The sequence below is a fragment of the Dendrobium catenatum genome, unplaced genomic scaffold, assembly GCF_001605985.2.
Source record: "Dendrobium catenatum unplaced genomic scaffold, ASM160598v2 fragScaff_scaffold_490, whole genome shotgun sequence".
NCBI lineage: Eukaryota > Viridiplantae > Streptophyta > Magnoliopsida > Asparagales > Orchidaceae > Dendrobium > Dendrobium catenatum.
Window position 1 is genome coordinate 256,090 of NW_021318952.1, and position 21,868 is coordinate 277,957.

At 34.4% G+C, this 21,868-nt stretch overlaps 2 protein-coding genes across 2 annotated transcripts in view; one reads left to right on the plus strand and one right to left on the minus strand.

Annotated features, from left to right (window-relative positions):
* Nucleotides 1-134: 134 nt before the first annotated feature.
* Nucleotides 135-10,831, plus strand: LOC110114247 (ribose-phosphate pyrophosphokinase 1). The gene is made up of 9 exons (XM_020847062.2): nucleotides 135-450; nucleotides 557-733; nucleotides 7,346-7,594; nucleotides 8,225-8,368; nucleotides 8,502-8,669; nucleotides 8,947-9,016; nucleotides 9,341-9,422; nucleotides 9,996-10,155; nucleotides 10,492-10,831. The coding sequence occupies exons 1-9, from the start codon at nucleotides 325-327 to the stop codon at nucleotides 10,528-10,530; spliced, it is 1,215 nt and encodes a 404-aa protein (XP_020702721.1). The 5' UTR covers nucleotides 135-324; the 3' UTR covers nucleotides 10,531-10,831.
* Nucleotides 10,832-19,345: 8,514 nt separating this feature from the next.
* Nucleotides 19,346-21,868, minus strand: part of LOC110114252 — an 8,779-nt gene continuing 6,256 nt past the window's right edge. Inside the window, exon 3 of the mRNA XM_020847069.2 lies at nucleotides 19,346-20,298. Coding sequence (XP_020702728.2) covers nucleotides 19,582-20,298 — 717 coding nt within the window. The 3' untranslated portion in view covers nucleotides 19,346-19,581. The remainder of the gene's footprint in view (nucleotides 20,299-21,868) is intronic.

A 21,868-nucleotide genomic window follows, 5' to 3' on the forward strand; every position in this document is an offset into this window, starting at 1 on the left:
TAATAATATTATCGTTAAGCTGTTATTTGCATTATTTTTGTATAATTAATTATTTGCTTGCATCAATTATCGTACTACGGTGATCTTACGGTGAGCATTTAGTTTCTATTTATAAATTTTGGACGACGATGACGTTTGAGGAAATCAATTTTCCTCGAAATTTTCCTTCCGCGTTGCAAAATCAAGTTCGTTCGTATAAGGTAGGCCAGAAACTTGACGGCGTCTTCCCGCCGGGGAACTCGAAACCCTCGATATAGAACAGGAACTCAAGAAGGGTAGGGAGACGAACTCAGCTCACCGCCAGAGAGAGGGAGATAGTGAGGAATGGCCTCCTTGGTGTTTTCGGGCTCCTCATCTACCTCGATCTCTCGTCCTTCTCCACTTTCTGCATCTCCCGCACAAAGCCATCCTTTGCGATGCCGGGTTTCTTTTGCAACTTTCTTAACAGCGGTTAATTTCCTATCCTCTTCTTTTCCTATTCTTTCTCTGATTTTTTTTTTTGGGCAAATTTCATTGATTGTCTTCTGACGCTATTTGTGGTCTTCCCGTGATGTAGCGATGCCAAATGGTGGAGCCGCTGAGGCATGCGAACGGAGCCCTTCCGCGCATTCCTATCATTAACGATCAATCGTTGCCTAGTTTCTTAACAGTGCCGCGTGGCCTCGAAGGCGGAAGTAAGAACGACACAAGGCTGCGAATTTTCTCCGGAACTGCTAATCCTGCTCTATCTCAGGTAATTTGATTTTTCAGTAGAGGAAGGTAAACATTTTAAATGCTTGAAAGTATGATTTCTTTGCTTTCTGGCTTTCCCTGAATTGTTGGAATAAGGTTAAACATATTGATGAGGATGATGATAAAATTATGATTTTCTGGCTATGAAGCTCTAATTTGGGAATTTTATTTCTTTTTCTTTTTTTAGAAACCTTGTATGTTCATGTGCAAACTTTAGAAATTAGTTATTTTTTTCTTTAGCATTTAAGTGTCCAATAGTTTTGTCACGCTTCATTTTCTTTAAAGCCTCTATTTATTTATTTGTTTGTTTATTGTTTATCTATCTTCTACTTTGATTGTAGTAAAATTTTCCTCGTAGTATTTAAGATACTGAACCATTCGAGTATGGCGCCATTTCTTCTTCCTTGATTGAATAACATTTATAGGGTTCATTTGATGTTATTCTACACTTGTGCTTTGTGCTGCTTTATAAAATATGTTAAGGGGACTAAGCTTAACCTAATGAGTTAGGGCTGCCTTTATTATTTTACCTATAGTATAGTTTGTGTTTCATTTTATTTTATGTGCCGAAATCTTAATTTTCGTCAGTGTCATGCGAGTTGTAGTTTATCTCTTGTTTATTTATTTATTTGTTTGTTCATTGTTTATCTATCTTCATCTTTAAAAGTATTAAAACTTATCCTTGTACCATATAAGATATTGAACCGTCTAATATGATATCAGTTCTTCTTCCTTCATTAAAGAATGTTTATAGGGTTCATTTGATGATGTTGTGCATTTGTGCTTTGTGATGCTTTATGAAACGTGTTAGGGGGACTAAGTTGAGTCAAATATACTAGTGGGTGGATTGCTATTAAGCTAAAAGCTTAACCTAATGAGTTAGGATTTCCTTTATTAGTTTTAATAACTTAATTACTACACTTCAAATATGGGATTATTCTCAATTTTACTTTGCATCACAACTTCAATCATCCCTAATTATCTCCCCCTCATGGATCCAGAGTGAGAGCATAAGGGCCAAGTTTCTACATTAGCTCGGGCCATCCACAAAGTTATTTGATTGTGTAACCCATTTGCTTATCTTATCCCTTTATATTTTATAGCTTAGGATGAAGAAGTTTGAAAACAGTAGTTACAATACGTATTAGAAAAGTCAAAATGTACAAAGACCGATTGTGTATATGTGGTGTGTGATCCTTAGAGTGACCTCTCGAGAAAGCCTCACTAACTTGTCACTGGCATTGTGTTGGCTGATGACGAGGCTATCATGTCTCCTCTCCCCTTATCAATTTTTTTTTCCCATCAGAATCAATCTTTTCTTACTCAAAACCCTAATAAGGGAGGCCTCTACTGGAATGAGTTCCTTGTTGGTATTTTACCATTGATTTATCGATTTTTTATGCATACTATTTGAAATCAACTATAAAGCCTAACCTTAAACCTTAAGTTATTATTTTGTTTAAATTTATAATGTATAACCATTTACCCTAATGTGTATGATTTTATATGACCCCTTTCTAGCTTTTTTCATTCTTTAAGGCTTATGTAAGAAATATTTTAGATTTATACGTATCATAACTTTATCATCTGATTTAAATTTTACGTATTTTATGTTCACATCAACAGTAGATTTATAATTGTCATAATAAATGGCCAATGTTTTTAAATATTGTCATGAAAATTAGGTGAATCATACAAAGGACTGGTATGATATGAGGGATGTAATGAAAATATTAAAATATTAATTGCATCATAATGAATATTAATAAAGACACTATAACTAATTCATAAATGGTGAGATGATGCGGAATTCTGAAGTGGAAAAACAACAAAAATATGATATTCTGATATGGACTGGCAGCTTCTATAAAAAAATTTAGCCAAATTGCTTGAAGACTAATCGAAATAAATTTAAGATTTTTCGATTTGACCAGATTAATGAAGTTTAAATCTTAGGTTTCTTTAAATACCTTCGTTGATAATAAATTATCTAAAATGTTGACATAAATGAACTCTTTATTAAGTTTTTTTTGGATTATGAATCCAAAACCTTGAAATAAAGTCGATATCAGATTGCTCATTCGTTAGATGAATAATATCAGCGAAACTTTTTATGAATTATTCTATCAGTTTGCTCAATTGATTCATCACCTATTATAAAAATGGTTTGTTCAACTTCGCATTAATGACTAATATTTAATACTATTCTCTTGTAATCCTTATTTATAATCACAAAATCTCTGATTAAGAGTAAGTTGGTTGTCTAAGCATTGAAATTCTATAGCCAAAATCCTTGCACTCAATCGCGGTTCAATTTATAGCATCAATCATAAACCATGCTAGGAAGGAACTGAAATTCTAATCACTTTTATGCCCGTAGAGGTGAAAGTCAGGGGAATCTACTAAGAACAGTAGTAATATATTGGTGGAAAACTTCCTACAACAGCTTTGTTTGCAACGTATCTCTAGCAAACAATAGAAGGTTCAATCCTAAACAGATAAAGAACAAATCACGGTAATAGAGGGAACCGCAAATCAGATTTTGCTGCAATAATTGAATATTGGGAATAAGCCACAATTCATGATTTTTGTTACATGAACTGAATTAACCAGCCATCACTAGCCGGGAAGGGATGTAACTGAGTCAAGATGACTCGTGAGCAAACTCATGTTAGGCGCAATATATCTAATGAATTGAGCTCAATAACTTAATGAGCCAAGCTTCAGTCAACCCAAACATGTTAGCTTGTGAGTTGACTCATTTAAAACTTGCTAATATTAAATACACTTAAGGGGGCCATTTAGGATCACTTTTTTTTTGTTTATATTTTGATATAGAATAAAAACAGGTTTGATTTTTAAATAATTTTTTATTTTTAATTTTATTAATATCACATAAGTTGATTTATACGACAGTGGTGGGAAGGTGGACGACAACGGTTGCATTGGATGGCGTCAGCGTTCGATAGTGGTGGTGGTTGCGAGCAAGGCCTCACATTAGTTTGCATAAGATGGTCCAAAGTTCATTTTTTTTAAATGATGGAAATTCTTAAAAAATATATTTTGAGTGTTTTTTAAAAAACATATATTTTTTCAAAAATAAAAAAAACTTACAAAATGGTAATCCAAGCATTTAAAAAAAAATGACATCAAATAATATCTTAAAATATATCGAACATAAGAGTGTAAATAAAAAAGTTGCTAAAATTTTAAAATTTTCTCATTCTTTTTTTAATGATTTCTTATTATTTATTATTTAACTTCTCATTCATATTATCATTTTAATGAAGCAACTTTTGGATTCATAATAGATGAACTGGCTTGAACTCATAAAATTTGGCTTGGCTTGAACTCGATTAACATAAAAGCTCAATCTCAAGCTAGAGGTGGCTCGAGCTTGACTTATTTACACCCTTAGGCCACGGAGCAAACATCATCAAGTCCCATGTTGGTGCTGAAAAGTGATATAGTAGAAATGTCAACTTGATACCCAAATAGAAAACCAAAGGCAGAACAATAACGAACCAACAATGAACCAGTAGTGAAACTGACCTGACCCAAAATAACAAGCACAAAGAACCAGTAGCTGGACCATAGAACCACACAAGTGAAGAGAATATAACATGCATAGTCATGCTTTCAATGAAAAAAAAAAACAGAAAAAATAAGAAATAAAATCAGGTAGGGTAAAATCAAAGCTCAAAATGTTAATTCGCAGTAGAATATATATCTCAGTAGCAATGCACCTATGACCTTTTAAAACAATGATTTTCTCTTTGTTGTTAGTGTTAAATCTCAACAGTCCCTTGGCCTTTAATCCCACAACCAACATGGGGATCCGTGGGAGGCTCACTTGTTTAATACTAGCAGTTCCTTACCTCTTGATCCTATTGCTAGCATGGGGATCCATGGGAGGCTCATCTGGATCACACTGATCTCCATCCATATTTTGGTGGCTAATTTAGGAAGGATTATATTAGGGCAACTATGCATGATTCTGTAATTATTTGTTTCTTTATTAAGATTTCTTGTTTAGATTTATAAATAGGGATGATTTTGCGTAATAAAATTAAGCCTTTTCCCTCTCCAATTCTCTGAATTTAAGGGTTAGTTTTCTGTCTACAACATAATATTTACTATTTATTTGTGTTTGCTGTTTATTTGATGTGAAACGATCGGAGTTACTTAAAAAATTAAAGAGAGTAATTTTGACAAAGTAATCCCAAAATAAAGTTATTACTTATAACACGGAATGATCGTCAGATTTCTTAGTCTTTAACTTGCTTAGGCAAAGAAGAGCGAAGTCGATTAACCAAACAATTCAAGAAAACGCAAAGAGTAATTGTAAAGTTACGATGGTAAACAAGAATCCACTATTTAATAATGGGACCTTTCACCTTTGGAGCCCATACGCTCAAATAGTCTAGGCTTTAGCGGAAGAAGAGTCTCCACATTAGAATCGAGATCACTCCGAGGAAGAAGGAACCTAGGATCGTCGTTCTTGAAAAGGTGGCCGGAGTGGTGGAGGAAGATGGTCGTCCAATGATGCTCCAACGTCCTTTTGACCTTTGCTCGTCGATCATGTCAACTAAGGTGTATTGGATACGGTCGATGTATTCTTTAACGGTGTCGTCAAAATCAATGCCCACGACAAAGAATGGCGATTGGAGGATGTCGACTTGATCTCGATCGTCATGCACAAATCCAAAGTTTCATTCGGGTTCCGCCATACATGGTGAATTGAGAGGAGGGGGGGGGAGGAGGGGCGGCTAGGAGAGGTGGAGAGGAGGCTAGGGTTTTGGTAGAAGTTAGGTTAGGATGGAGGTGATGTGGTTTAATCAAAATTCTGAAATTAAGATCAGATTTTGAATAAATTGGGAGGGAAAACTTTTGAAATTTGAATCTAAATTGAATGCAATTAAGGCATTAATGGAGGCTTAATCGGGTGGAGCCAAAGAGGGGCCGGCGGTATGGAGAGAGATGGGTGAGGGGTTGCAAAACTGAAATTAATTTCAGTTTTAATGAGATTAGGGGGAAAAATAATTGAAATCAAATTTTGGTTTTCAAATAAGGGGAGGGAGTAATTGAGCAATTAATGGGGAGCCCAATGTAGGGACTGACGGCGTCATGAAGGAGGGAGGGAATTTGGGAGAAGGTGGGGAGGTTTTTAAATAAGCAATGAATATTAGGAAAGAGTAAAATAAATCCACTTTGATTTATTTTGAAATTGGATTCATGAGCAAAACTTTCCTAATTTGGATTTTCCCTAAATGGAAAGAATTTGAAATTCGAATTTTGAATTTAAAAAATTGAATGTTAGGGAGAGGAGTGCTGGTGGCACTACAGGAAAACCGGCTATTACCGGCGGATTATATCCGCCGGTAACATGTGAAATTTCGTCCGCCGGTTTGGTTCGCGTCGTAAAAGGACTACCGACGTAAAAAAATCCGACGGAAACATTTCCGGCGGACTTTCCGGCGCAATTTTCGCTGGAAAAATATTTCCGTCGAAATTTTAATACGTCGGAATGCCAACAAAAAAAAATTATATCAGACAGACCACTGCTCTGGCTGCTCCGCGGACGACCATAGGCCCCTGCCCCTCCCGTGGTGAACCGCGGACCTGCCCCTGCGTGAACCGCATGAACCGCGGACCTACCCCCACCTTCGGCGGGATTCGAACCCCGCCCACCCCATCTCTCACGCACACAGCTTCTGCCAACTAGTCTGAAATCGAAAACTGTTATTTTAGTTAGTTTTATATTATTTAACCTATATACTATTAATTATAAAATCATTAATTTAATTTAACAAAAAATTAAAATTAATTCACTTAATTTTTTGTTATTAAATAATTAAATAATAAATTTTTTTATTATAATTTAAGCTATTAAATTCAATAATTTAAGTTATATTTTAAAATAAATATATTTAATTCGGCTTGTGAGCCCAAGTAGGCTGGCGACAAGGAGAGGGGGGTGGGGGGCTTGGGTTCTCCAAGGAAGATGGGGTGGGGATTTCTTGAGGGAGAAGAAGAACGAACGAAGTATATGCGAAAAGTAAAACCACTAACCTCAACACCACATTCACTAGAACTCACAAAGAGATCTACAAAACTACCTCCTCAAGAACTCACAAAGAGATCTTGGGAAATTTCATGAACTCACAAAGAGATCAACAAGAGAAAGAAATTTTCATTCATCAATAATCCTCTCATACATAAGAAGATGGCCATATATATAGGCCTCTGAAATGACAAAGAAAATAAAAGACTAGAATGCCCCTTGGGCTACAATAGCGACCAACTACCCATAAGGGCAAAAACGGAAAAACTGAAATAACATGATTAATACATAAAATGCATCAAAAGTAAAGACTCTCCATCATAGCCATCGATCTCCTGTGTTGCCTCTGATAAACGCGTTGAAACCTCTTGTCGATGTCCCCATCACCAATAACCTTGAACTTCGCCAATTTTCTATACTTTTGTAAACTACATTTCTTCTTGGATGTTTAATTATGTTGTTCTGCTTCAAAAATATGTTTCTTTTCATTGCTCATTGCTATATGTTCAACCTGTCTTTGTAACTTAATTTTTTCTGTTTTGTCTGCAGGAAATTGCAAATTACTTGGGTTTAGGACTTGGAAAAATTAAGATTAAGAGGTTTGCAGATGGAGAGATTTATGTTCAGTTGCAGGAGAGTGTAAGAGGATGTGATGTGTTTCTAGTGCAGCCAACGTGCCCCCCAGCAAATGAGAATCTTATGGAGCTTTTGATTATGATTGATGCATGCCGTAGAGCGTCTGCTAAGAATATCACTGCAGTTATACCATATTTTGGCTATGCTAGGGCAGATAGAAAGGTTTAACCTTGGAAACTTTTTGAAAGAATTTATTAATCTTCAAGTGCCATTCTATTATATTATCATGTTCCTGTATCTGTAAACATAAATACATAATGTCCCGAATTGTTATTTCATTAATGCAATATTTAAATAAAAGGAGATTTTGAAGTTGCCTGGTCTGCCAATGCCTTTAACTGGTTATTTACATTTTTACATGGAAGCCAATATACTGAAAGCCCGTCCTTGTTAGTTGCTTCCTTTTGCATTAGTTCTTTCTCCTCCTCTTAGACCTACTTGTATTTGGGAACCTTCAATTTAAGTATGTACAGAGTGTGTGCTATACTTGCAGGTTTATTGTTGCCCAGAACTTCTACAATACTTATGCCACGCTACGTTTTCTTTTGATTAATTAAGGCTTCGTTTAGGACGGCTTTTTTGTTAAAATTTTTCTACTAAAAGCTGCTTTAAGAAGCAACAAAAAAGTCATCCCAAACAAAGCCTAAAACTTGCATTATGAAACTTCTTCCTACTGCCATACTGTTGTCTTCTCCTACATTTGAACTGCCTGGACATCCGTGGTGATGATTTTAATATTTGTGTCCAGCATTATTCTTTATTCTTCTGAGGCTGTCCATTTGTTTTTTTCAGACTCAAGGGCGCGAGTCCATTGCTGCAAAACTTGTTGCAAATTTGATAACTGAAGCTGGTGCAAACCGTGTGCTTGCATGTGATCTTCATTCTGGACAGTCAATGGGATACTTTGATATTCCAGTTGATCACGTTTATGGCCAAGTAACATGCTTTAGCAATACCATCCATGAACAGTTCATTGATATGATCAATCAAAAGTCTAGATATAGTTTCTGGAATTTATTTAATGGGATGATTATCTTTTTCTTTTATGTCTTCCTTGGATGCAAATCAGCCTGTTATCCTTGATTATCTGGCGAGCAAGACCTTTTGCTCAAATGATCTAGTCGTGGTCTCTCCTGATGTTGGTGGTGTTGCACGGGCACGGGCTTTTGCAAAGAAGCTATCAGATGCACCTTTAGCCATTGTTGATAAAAGACGTCAAGGTCACAATGTTGCAGAGGTAATATTAGTCGTTTCCTTTTGAATTTGGAAAGGCCTTTTGTTTTTCTCAATATGTGCCTGTTATGCTTGAAATTATTATACTTTAGAGACACCATATAGATGGAATCTAGTGTGCCATAAAAGCTTAACTTGATTACTTGTGTTATTATTATATGTTGAAATAAAAGCTTATCCAACTGCATTTTTCCTAATAAAAGCCTGCTTTCCCTTCTTTATTACTTTTTTTTTCCTGCCATATATTGAGACTATTCAGGAAAGGTGTTAATGATGTACAGGTGATGAATCTAATTGGAGATGTAAGGGGTAAAGTTGCTGTTATGGTGGATGATATGATTGATACAGCTGGTATGTAACTTTTTGCGTTGTGTTACAAATAAGTTATTCTTTCATACCTATGCGTTTAGTGCTTTACTTCCTGAGAAACATTTTTAGTTTTTAGTTTTTTTTTTTCTCTTTTTTCAAAGATGTCTTCTGCCATCCTATCTAGTCATGGCCCTTATCACTTGTAAATCAATTTATATATCTGGTTTTGCCCTCTGAATACAGAAATGTTCAAGATTTTTTTTTCTGCATGTCCAAATGAGTTACCCCGCTTAAAGCTTTTTCAGTCATTTGCAACCTTTTGCTGTTCACTTTTGTTTACTTTATATGATTTATTGGTTGTCTCAGGCACAATTGCTAAAGGTGCAGCTTTATTGCATGAAGAGGGTGCAAGAGAGGTCTATGCTTGCAGTACGCATGCTGTTTTTAGGTATCTTTCTCATTTCGCTTTTATACAAGTAAAATTGATTCAAATTAAAATAAAGCTAAATTATGTGATACTCCTATGATTTGAAATTAACTCTGTTTGACTATATTTGCTCAATGATTGATTGGAAGAGAGCGTTAAGAGTTCCCAAGTGAATAGGAGACAATATAAATTTTGGGAGAACTCTTTTCGAAGTGATGTTTTGTCAACGAAATGAATTTTTAATAGCAAAATTCACAAAATCAGAGGGGGAAATGGGAGAACAAGGATAACTACCCAATAATATACATTGCTAGAGGAAGAGAGGAGGTTATAGGAAAAGTTTCTATAATAGATTGCCAAGGATAACTACCCAATAACATACATGCTAGAGGAAGAGTGGAGGTTCTAGGAAAAGTTTCTATAATAGATTTCACTAGTTTGTACTAGAAAAGGACACTAGAAATTGTTCATTTATTAGATTGTGCTTCATTTGACTTACCTTGTATCAACTTTTGTAGAGTTCTCTGTTTTTTTATCAAATGAGCTGATGGTAATATCTTGTTTTTCTTCTGTTTTTTCTATATTGCTGGACAGCCCTCCGGCAATTGAGAGGTTGTCAAGTGGTCTATTTCAGGAAGTGATTATCACAAACACTATTCCAGTTTTGGAGAAAAAAGGTTTTCCTCAGCTTACGGTACTTTCAGTTGCAAACCTTCTTGGAGAAACCATATGGCGTGTTCATGACGATTGCTCTGTGAGTAGCATCTTTCAATGATGGGATTCCATAGATGAGCAGCTTTTTCTTGTGAACTAACATGAGTTAGCCACTTTTTTTGTTCATCTCTCATCTCCCTTTGAATTTCACCCTCCATTCATTTCCGGTATACCATACTCACCATAGCCTTTCAGAAAAAAAAACCCACTGGTATTATTATGCCAAATCATAGGATCATCAATTTCTTTCTTGCTTAGACTTGAAACTACCTACTACAATTGGGTTACTTTCATCTTGCTTATAATTTACCCATTGTTTCAAATATGACAAAACTCTGATTATAGTTCCCTTTGAATCTTTTTCCCTGACTTCCAGGTCGCATATGAACCCTATTCCAGCTTAGACATTGATTGATCTCTTTCTTGGTGAAATATGGTGGCTTCCTTACCAGTTTTCTTCCCCTATGGTTCTGATAGTTGCTTGGCATAACATTTGTTATAATAGTGTTTATTTTGCAAGTGGACCGGGGGCTTCAAGCCTTATGAACAGTGCTAATCATTTCTCTGCATCTAGTTCCATGAAATAGAACTAATCATGTTATAGAAAACCATGCACTTGATATTTAAAATGAGTGATGCAATTCAATTGTGCTGCTTTGACTTCTGTTTATGTACTGAAATTTTACATGCATGAATAAATAGTCGCGCTTTGTAAATAGAATGTTATACTGTTCCTGCAGTGTATGTTTTTTCATCTATTCTTTTAGTTGTATTTTGTTAAATATATGGTTTCAGTTTTGATCGTGTGTAAGTTTGATATGGGTTTGAGTGATTGTATTTTGATCAGAATGCTTGGTTCACGTTTCTAAAATTTGTGATTGGTTTGCTGAAACTATTACACGCTGCTCAGTTGCTGGAGTATCTTCGGTGAATGGTTCCTAGCCATTGCTCCTACATATTTCGCTTTAGTAAATATAAGATTAGAGAGAGTGGCCTTTAGATGATTTGGCCTTCCAATGACTTAGTTAGAAAAGTAGATGTATTAGATTTGACTTGTGTTAAAGATAGAGGTAGACCGGAAAAAATATGTTTAGAAAATATTAGAAATGATCATTTTTTATTAAATTTAAATGAGAATTTGACTCTTAACAGAACACGATAGAGCAGAAGGATTCATGTAGCCAACCTCACATAGTGCAATAAAAATATATTATTGTTGTTGTTGTTGTTGTACTGTTATAACTAAGCAGCACTACACTACCCTTGCTCACAAGGATAGCTTCAGATTTTACCCCAAAAAAAAAAATTATAGTTCTTTTTTTTTCATGTAGATATGGATTATTAGAACCGAGAAAATTTGGGCGGCAATGTTTGGTTCTATTGTAAATTATTGTAATTCAAGAATTGAATCTTGAGTTGGCGATAAAGTCTCTTTGTTTAGATTGTGGAAAATCATGTATTATATATTATAACCTGCTCAAATCTTGCACAAATCCTACTCAAATTCCGTCGTTTGCTACAATGTCCCGTCGCCAATTCTGTAATTCGGTGCTGAATGCAGTTGCTCATACCCGCAAGCGAAAATCTTGCTCTCGATCGCACCTCTGATCGCGCTAATAAAATGACAAAACGAACAGAGCCTTCGGCTCTTCTTCCACCCACTCGCATCTCCTCTCTGCCAAACTTCTATCATGCGCTCGCTATCATCTTTCTTTGCTCTCTCCGTTCCAGCAGCCGAATCCACACAGCCCGAGCTTCCTCCTCAACCTGACGTCCAACTGTAATCGCGAATCTTCTATTCCCAAAAGCACACCAGCTGAGCTTACATATACCAAAATATGTTCCAATTACAAAAATTAATTTTTTTAGATAGACTTTATCTTTGTGGTATTCCGCCTCTTGCTTGCTTTTGATACAAAGATGAAATTATTCACGATAGTTGGTTGTACTCACCAATTTTCACACAAATAGTTTGCTTTTGGTTTACAGCAGGATTAACCGCATTTTATATGTTTAGAATGTACTTACCTTTGATGAGTATTTGCACATTCATTTCCAAGATTATAGTAATATTAATAGTACAAAAGATATAGCTGTTAGGATCACCTGCGTTGAGCCGGTCGATCCCGAGGCTCGTCGACCTGCTTCAATACCCGTCGACCACTTCTTCCTCCTGCAGCTCTTCCACATCTGACACCACAGCCGATCGAAACATCCACGACCTGCTCCGATTTCCTAAGAATCTCGATCTGACTACCTGTTCACCCAAGCTAATCAGATCCCTTCCAACTTGCACTTCCACAGCTCGCAAACCTGCTGAGCCGGCTTCCTTCATCCAGTCTTCTGCCTTCTCCTTCCAATAGCCAGCAGCCGCTCACATCCCATGTTTAGGCAAAAGTCACAAACAGCAACCTACAAAACCCAAATCTCTCCACTAAGCCCATTCAAAACCAACTTATAAACCCAAACCCATTCAAAATGAGCTCACACTCAACCCAACACCATGGTAAAAATCTCAAATGTTTTTTTTTTTTTTTTTTGTCAATCTCGTGATTGTTATTTAATTATTATTTAATGCTAATGTCCACTGGAAAATGAATAAAATAGTTCCCTGTGAAAAACAATAGTCAACATGCAATGAGTATGACAAGTCCTCACAAACACGACGCGCTGTCTATGAAGAAAGGCAATAGACTTGTAATGCATGCAACACATAACAAACAACAGTAATGCTGAATAAGACATGAATGTAGTGGTCTCCATATGTTCAACATCAGCCAGCTTGTTCAACATCTGTTGACTGACAAATGAATACAATAATCCACTCATGAGCAACAACAACGGATGGGCTATGAGTGTAATAGTTTCAATGGGCTTGCAGTTGCATGCAGAAATCTCCCATGAACACAAATCCGGTATGCAAATAGATGCAACAACTTGCCAATCAATATGCGTGGAAAAATCAGTAGCAAATGCATCTCACATGGTAGTCAACATTAGTGTACAGATGAATATGCAAATTCATCTGTGAATAATGAAACTCCTTGAAAATATTGACGAAGGGACGAGTACAATGAGCGCAATCCACTTGCAGTCAATTTTAACAGCAGTTGAAATGCAAGCATTAACATGTTATATGAGCAAATCTAGCATTGCAATGTACGGTGAATGCAACTCACCCTATAGATGATGGCAACGTACAAACGAATATGCTAAGCTCCTGCAAGTAGCAACAATAAATATGTCGCAAGGATGAGTGTTCATTTGCAAACAAATAGAAGTCGATATATGAGCGAATGCAGCCCACCTAACAGTTAGCATCAGCTTGTAAATGAACACATTAATCTACCTGCAATCGATGATAGTGAATATGCTGCAGGTATAATGGATCTCCTATGAACGTGGACATGCAACGTATCATTTACAAGCAAAGATCGAAGAACATAGCAAATGTGAGACATCAATAAATGCAAATACCTGCGAGTCACTGTAGGAGACTCACCATGCACACAACGTGTTATTTACAATAAAATATAGGAAACAAAGAGAAAAGGGGCCGCTGAGAGGCCGGGACACAAATTTTTGGAGCTCATAATATATACACAAACAACGCCCCCCCCCCCCACACACACACACACACACTCATACACATAAATTGATGTTATTCAAAATGATTTGAGAAAATATGTTTAACACCTCAATAGTCAACACAAGTAAAGTAATTAGGAGGATTTATGACGCTAATCTCATAGTTTGGAAGACTAAAGATGATGAAAACAACTAGTATGCATTGCTTTGAGGAAGTTGCATTCCTCCTATGATAAAGAAACGTCCAGCAATGACATTACTAGTATTGTTTGGCTTTATCTCTCAACAAACCCTTTTTATTTAAGCCTCCTTAGTGATCATCCATCGCTCTTCCATCGCATGCATCACCTTTAGTTCAATAAAGTGCTTTTTAATTCGAGTTTCCACCGTCCGTAATAATCGAACATTTCATACCCTAACCATGAGCAGATATATCCTGATCTTCCATAGTTTTTTTTTTTTTTTATCCACAAAAACACAAATTTTATTAAATCATAAAAAGGAGTACATGAAGCATAAAAATAAAACGATTAAAAAGCTACAAAATATACAAAGGGGTAACAACCCATCAAGCTCAGTAATTGGCAGAGGCTTCTAACTACTATGAAGCTAGACACGGACCATCCAGTTTGAATTTGAGAGCAGTAACACACCAAATAGTCATCCCAACCGAGCGAGAAATGCACAACCGAAGGTTGCCACTAGCCACAACTACGAAATAGTGAGCCCTAGCCACATCATTGCCCATATATCTTGATCTTTCATAGTTTTTTTTTTTGTTTTTTGGGGGATATTTAGGCTTCGTTTGGGACAACTTTATTATTTTTATTTTAAACGGCTTTCTAGTATGCAAATTTTGAATTCAAGAAATTTTTATACTAAAAAGTTATTTTAGAAATCAGCAAAAATATTGTCTCTAATTGTAGCTTTAGAAGAAAAAAAACTCATACTAAAAAAAAAAAGCTTCTCCTTTTTTGTTTATGATTTCAGTTTATTGAAATCTAATAATGTTTACCTACATATGTTAGTATTGTAATTTATATTTTATTTATTGATTTGTAATCTACAAAATATAGTTTTCTCTAGTAGACTATAGATATTTTGTTTGAAGTTTTAATTTTATGAGTCTTCTACATCAAAAATTGAAGTAATCATTTTAGATTATTGATAAATCATAAAAAAAAATATCTTGATCGGGCATGCATCTCGAATACAAAATCAAGTTGGAAACTTCAAAAATTAAATCAGAGACCACCTAGACTTTGATTTCGGCAAACTTACAGCCGAATTGAACGTCTCGAATATACGAATCCAACAACACCAAATTCGACCCACTCTGAGTTCAAATATGTCCAAATCTATGACTCAAAACGATTATATAGTGATTCTTTCAAGTCTCATCATGTAATGCACTTTATGTGAGGTATATTTCATCTGTTTGTGTGTTGGATCTTCATACAATGCTAAGATGTTAAACTTTATACTTCTCTACCGCCGCGAATATTCCATAACGCAACAATTTTTATTGATAACGAAGTAATCATTCAACTCTTTCAGAATATGAAGAGTATACATTATACATTGTAAGTTGTTTACTATATTATATTTAATATTATACATTTTTAGATAACAATTAAAAAAACAAATTAAAAATGTCTATGCCAGTCCCAAGCCCGGATGAAAAAAGTCAAGGAAAAATTTTAATAAAATAATTTAGGCCCCCTCAATGAATTTTCTGGCTCCTCCACTGATGCTAATTAAGTCAAATTCAAACACATCACATGCATTAGACTCGAATCTAAAACCTTTTGGTTAGTAGTTAAATATCTGAACCAACAGATTAAGATGAGGTGCGTAATCTTTAGTAGTTGATTCATGCCTAGTTTGGGACAAGATTTTTTTTTTAAGATCACTCTTTATGTAAATCTAATATTCAATGCATTGATTGACTTGAAACATTAACAATTTGAAGCACAACTTTTGAAATGGAAATCAATTCAAAATAGGGCTGTAAATGAGTTGTGTAGAGCTTTACGCTCGTTCATTTATGATCTTATCAAGTTTGAGGCGAAGTCGAGATGACGAGAATTTTAAAATCATGTTCAAACTTGTTTATTAATTTTTTTTTTATCGAGTTGGAGTTGTAATCATGCACAACTAATTATATATTGATGTTACTAATTTAAGCACACATGTTAGTTACTAAACCTATTAATTTATATATTTTAATCAAATTTGATATAAATAATTAAGTATTTTAGGGTTTACCTATACCCTCAATCTATTTAGTGAAATTAAAATATTAAGAAGAAAAGGTCTAATTTGTGTACCTAACATTTTCTTTTATTCTATCAACATTTGTAAAAGTATAGAGGAGCAGATTTTGAAGATCATGTCAAACCAAAGGTGTTTTTTGTCAAATAACCTAAAATTAAAAAACCCGCAAAATAAAATAAAACTCAAAATTTTTATAAAATATAAATAATAAATAAAACTCAAAATTTTGCTCAAATCAGATATTTATTGTTCCTACAATAAAATTCGATTGTTGTCAACAATTGGCAAAATGTCTGCGTACTTCGAATGTTTACTTATGGCACATAAGCATATTACGAACTTCTAAAGCCTCTTTTTGTAATATATTTCACATGTCGCCTTCTCTCAGGCGAAAAGACGGCGAGAAAGTTTCAAGCTCGAGTCAGGAGGTGTTTTGAGTCGAGTTCAATTGTCAAATACAGAGCTTGAGCTCGAGCTTGACACGAAAATTTTTTTAATATTTAAATATTTAAAATTTATCAAAATATTTAAACTTTTTTTATTAAATTTAAACTCTTAAATATAATTTATTTATGTTTATTAAATATTTAAAACAATTTATTATATTTTTTTAGAAATATTTAAATTTAATAAATAAAAATAAATTATTAAAAAAAATTATTAATTATTTTTATGCTTGTGATTCCCATCAAATGAGTAGAGCTCGGCTAACTTATAACCTTACTGAAACTCTTTCTACAAAAAATTCAAACCCTTTGCTCTGAAAGAATTTTCTAATAAGTTTGTGAGAGTGGGGATTTTGAACCCCCGCCTTTCGGACCAGAACCTTAATCTGGCGCCTTAGACCAACTCGGCCATCTCAAACTGAATGGAGGTATATGAAGTTCATATTTATTATGTTTGAACTAAATCGTCTCTTGCTCCATGCCTTTACCTATCATACTCCTATGAATTGTAACCACTGTTTGCTGTTTTTTTTAAAAATATTTAAGAGAACAATTTTTTATAATACGGAATTTAGAGATTGTGATTCCTTATGAGAGAGAGTATTCTCAAAACTCCTTAAAATAAAAAATATTTATAAAATTCTCAATAATTTTTCAATTTTTATTATTTCAATAACACTTATTATATGTATCTAGTTTACAAATTTAAAATCTTTTCAAAATGGGCTTTTTGTAAAGATTATTATAGAATTATTGTAGAAAAGTTAATTTTCTTAAAACTATTATACATATTATAAATATTTTTTCTTTGAAATTTTTTATTAGCAATTTTTCCGTAGCTATCTCGCTCTAATGAATCTGAATTTAAAAAATGATTTTCCTTCACAGAAGTTTCTAAAAAAATACCAAAAAGGTTCTCCGAAAGAATTCAACAATATTCCTAAAAACAAAGTAATAAAAAATTTTACCCTAAATAAATTCATAAATGAAGTTGTAGCTATTTATAAAGATAATTGAACAAATATATATTATAATAAAGATAGATATTTTGAAAGTTATTGTGAGTATTATATTTTTTCCTTTATTAAAAAAAGCATAAAATATTCGATGCTTATCAGACTGCAAAAGATTTAGGCTTATTGTAGACACTTTTCGGCCATTATTTTTTTATTTTTAAAAGATTTTTATATTAAAAAATTATCTTTATAAAACAGTAAAAAAATGAAGCCTTCAGTTATAAGAAAAATTATTTATACAAATTTTTAAAAAATTATAATCAAATAAAGTCAAGACAAGATAAAAAATAAACACTTATGTATAATCAACTTATTTTACATAAATTTAGTAAATATGTATTTTATGTTAAATCTTAAATCATTAAAATTATTTTGAGATAATTTTAATATAATTTTTTTAAAACTTGATGTATTATTTATGCATTACACTTATCTCTAAATAGATTCATCATAATTAAAATTTGATTAGAATATTATTTTTACCTTAAAATCCATATTTATATTTTTCATTAAAATATTAGCGGATGATTGATCCGATATGCCGCTTGTTGCTGTAAAGAAGTATGAGCTGCTTCGCTGCCAGTATGGCCATTAGAGACCACTTATTTTTTTAATGGTGTTGATTATTTCGGCTTCGAGTGTTTCCAAAGATCGGTTGTCGCTTTCTTTGTTCTTAAGTTGGAAAATTTAAAGATTTTAAATGTGATTTGTTTCCTTTTTATTATCCTAATCTCTTAATTAGCGAACGCTAATTTTTTTTAACTGAAGTATTATGAGAATGGCTTAAGCATTGGATCTTGTGTTCTTTCTTAGTGCGACCTTGGATTAGTCAACAATGGCCCAAAATTTGATGAGGGAGATGGATGAGTGTAATCTATCCACGACGTTCTTTGAGGTCGGCATGCTTAGTTTAATCTTTTGGAGCTCGTAGGCCTCTTAACGGGATCCTCTAATCACTTAATATGAAAAAGATATTGTTAAAATATCTTAAGTTGAATTATGATGAGATTAGCAACGTCATTTATATCTTAAATTGTATTAATCTTAGTGTTAATCAGATGATTTTGAAGCCCCTCATGATGCGTTTTACATCAAAATGTCTTGATCAATTTTATTTTCTAATATTAAACCTGATTATTTAGGCTTCGTTTGGAACATTTTTCTTACTATTTTTTAAAGCAGCTTTCTTGTATAAATATTAAAAAAATTTGTACTAGAAAGCTGATTTAGGATAGTCCCAAAAGAATCCTTAATTTTTTATCCACAAATAATTAGATTTTTTTTAATCTCTCAAACTTCTTTGATCGATCAACTAAAGCTAAACATTGTATGCATAATTGGGATTGGTCAATCAAAATTATAAATAGAGCTTTATAGAGGTTCGGTTAAATCTCCAATTGTTCAGGAAAGCAAGGAACTAGACCTGATTTTATAAACGAGTTAGAAATTTAGACCAGGACTTGACCCATCGAGTTGACCCGACAGAACCGTAACTGGCCAAACACGACTGAGGTGTGGGTGAGTTAGTACAGGCAAGGCTGCAACATTGAGTGCACAAATTTGGGCAAGGCCCGTGGTTGCGGAGTGCATTAGGCTAGTCTATTTAGGCAATGTGTTGCGCATGCTGGTGTGTAACTGCGGATTGCACTAAGCATGCGAGTGGGGGCTAGGCTAGTCGTCGCGAGTGTCACAAAGTGAGCGAGGGAGGGACCACATGGTGCGAGTGCAAGTGGTAGAGTCCAGGGCAAGTGTTGGGTAATGTGTAAGTGACTTGAGTTTAGGGATGACTCAAATTCGGGTTAGGAGGTTGACCTAGACCCAACCCAATTTTTTAACTAAATCATAAATTAGAATTCGATCTGCACCACTAAATCAACTAAATATAGACTTACTGAGATTAGGGTTAGAAAAAACGATCTGCACCACTTTACATATAAAAACCATGCAAATGTAATGATATTTGATACTTGATAATTGCTCATAAAGTTGTTATAAGAAATTCCTTCTCAAATTTATGTCCCAGCAACCAATGTAGTTCTGTATATCCAAACCCCTTCACCCATTGCCGCCGGCGCCGCTGGCATTCAAATTCATCACATCGGTGATCAAAAATCAAGAAAACTAACAGCTCTCACAAACTCATAATCCTGCTTCCATCTCAAACCGCCAAACATAATTCATCCCAACCAACAATTCCACAATCGCCGCCTCCACCTTCTCCATATTTGCAAAATAAAGCGTCTGTAAAACCAACACATTTTCTTTAACAACCGCTCCGGCGCTCCGCCGCTCGTAGCTCCTCTCCCCATGCCACCGCAACGTGCCGTGCGCCACCGGGCCCAACCACTCCATAATCTCCCTCATTGCTGCCCTCCACTCCGAAGCCAACCTGCCGTCTCTGGGCGGCCCCCTTCCCATTCCTATCAACCTCGACCTCACCATCGCCCGCAACCTCGCCGTCATCATTCCATACATCTCGTCTCTAACGTCCGCGCGAGCCCGCGGCGCCTGCATCATTCGTTCCACTACCACGATGAGCTTCGCGTAGTGTGGGGCTAAAGAGGCTGCGCCCACTGTCGTTGGTGGAGGCGTTAGAGCGGCTGTGCTGGTGGTGATAATTGATCCTGGAGTGGTGGCGGCCGGCGGAGGAGTTTCTGGGTGGACGGTGGCGGAGATGAAAGACGAGTTGTATGGAATGATTTGAGGGATGCCGAAGACTTGTTTTATTCTTGCGAGGATAGTGAAGGAAGAGCGGACGAGTAGGGAGATGGCGCTGTCGAAGCTGGAGGACCAGAGTGAGCTCTGCTTCAGGTATTTGACCTCCCGCCGCTTCCAGAAAATCAGCTGTTGCGGGCCCTACATGAAGTTTATGCTATCATAATTTAACATAATATGATTAAAATTTATATATATAATTTTAAAATGTATATTAATCATATTTATTTCCTTCGTTATATTTTTTTAAAACATGATTATTATTTATATATTTAAAAGAAATATTTATGATTAAATATAACAATACCCTTACCTTTAAATAAACTAAAGATAAAATTTTTAAAAAAAGAAGAAAACTTTTATTAATACTCATAAAATTTTCACCATAAGATCGAGCTACACCAAAAAAAAGTTACTTCAAATCTCAATTTAAAAAAATATAGTTAAAAATTAATATTTTAAACTGCGAGTTTTTAAATTTTATGAAAATAATAATAATCTCATTTTTTTAATAAAAGAAACTAATTTTAATCTATGAAGACATGTTATTTTTTAATTTGTAAGCATATTAAGTATAATTTTGCTAATTATTAATGTATTTAAATTTGATTTAACAGCAAGAAAAATCCCTCCTAGTCATACTAGAGATAAGTCGGGTAGGTTACCACGGCGGCGGATTGATATTTGCGTGAGCCAATTGATTCGAGAGGCATTCATAACCAATAAAGTAATGATAATAGGAGAATTGCGGGAAAAGAAGAAAAGATGATTAGAGGAGGAGGAGGAGAAGCATTAAAGGAGCAGGGAGGAAGAGAATGTCAGGGATATGGGATGGTGTTTAGAAAGGCTATAACGTGCGTTGAGAAGCAGCATTTATAAAAGTAATAAAGGATAAGTACTAGGAGATGGAGATTTTTGAGGAGTAAATATTAATATTATTTTGGAAAGAGAGAAGGACGAAGGAGAAGGAGCGCAGGAACTGGCGCTGGTTGCCAAAGATGTTGGACTGCTTTGAGATTGCCTCTTTCAGTCTTTTTCACTCATACTTTGTTTAGGATGGGCTTTGTAAAATTGTTAGTATGTTAAGGGTCGTTGGTAGATCTTAAAAAATGTCATTTCGAAGATCAATCATAAACGTCATATCACTCTACTTTATGTTCGTATTGCTCCACTGTGGCTCAGTATTACAGACGTCGTGCATTCCGGTTGGATCTCCGGGCGACATTCTGTTATCCAATCTTCGCATAGAATAATTTATCCATTTAGTAGGATGTCTTTAAAATATTTTAAAATTAGAACATTTTAAAGCTATATAAATATATTATTTATTTATAATATATGATTGAATATTAAATTAAATAGATTGAATAATATAGATAAAAAGTATTCATTATGAATATAAATTTCCTACAAAAATGCTTCATATGATTTCTACATAACCTTAAAAAAAAAAATTTCTTATATTTATTTACTTTATATTTAAATCATTGCAAACCAAACTGCGCCCTTAAATATAAAATTTGTAGCAATAGGATGTATTCTTATGAAGCTTTATATTATATCATTATATGTATAAATATCGAAAAAAAGAAATTCATTTTTAAAGGCTCATCATCAAATGTATGACTTGCCAACAGTTTTCGGAGTCAAAATTATATAAGCGCTTGATGGGTGATGTGCTTTTTATTTAATTTTTCAAAAAAAAAAAAAA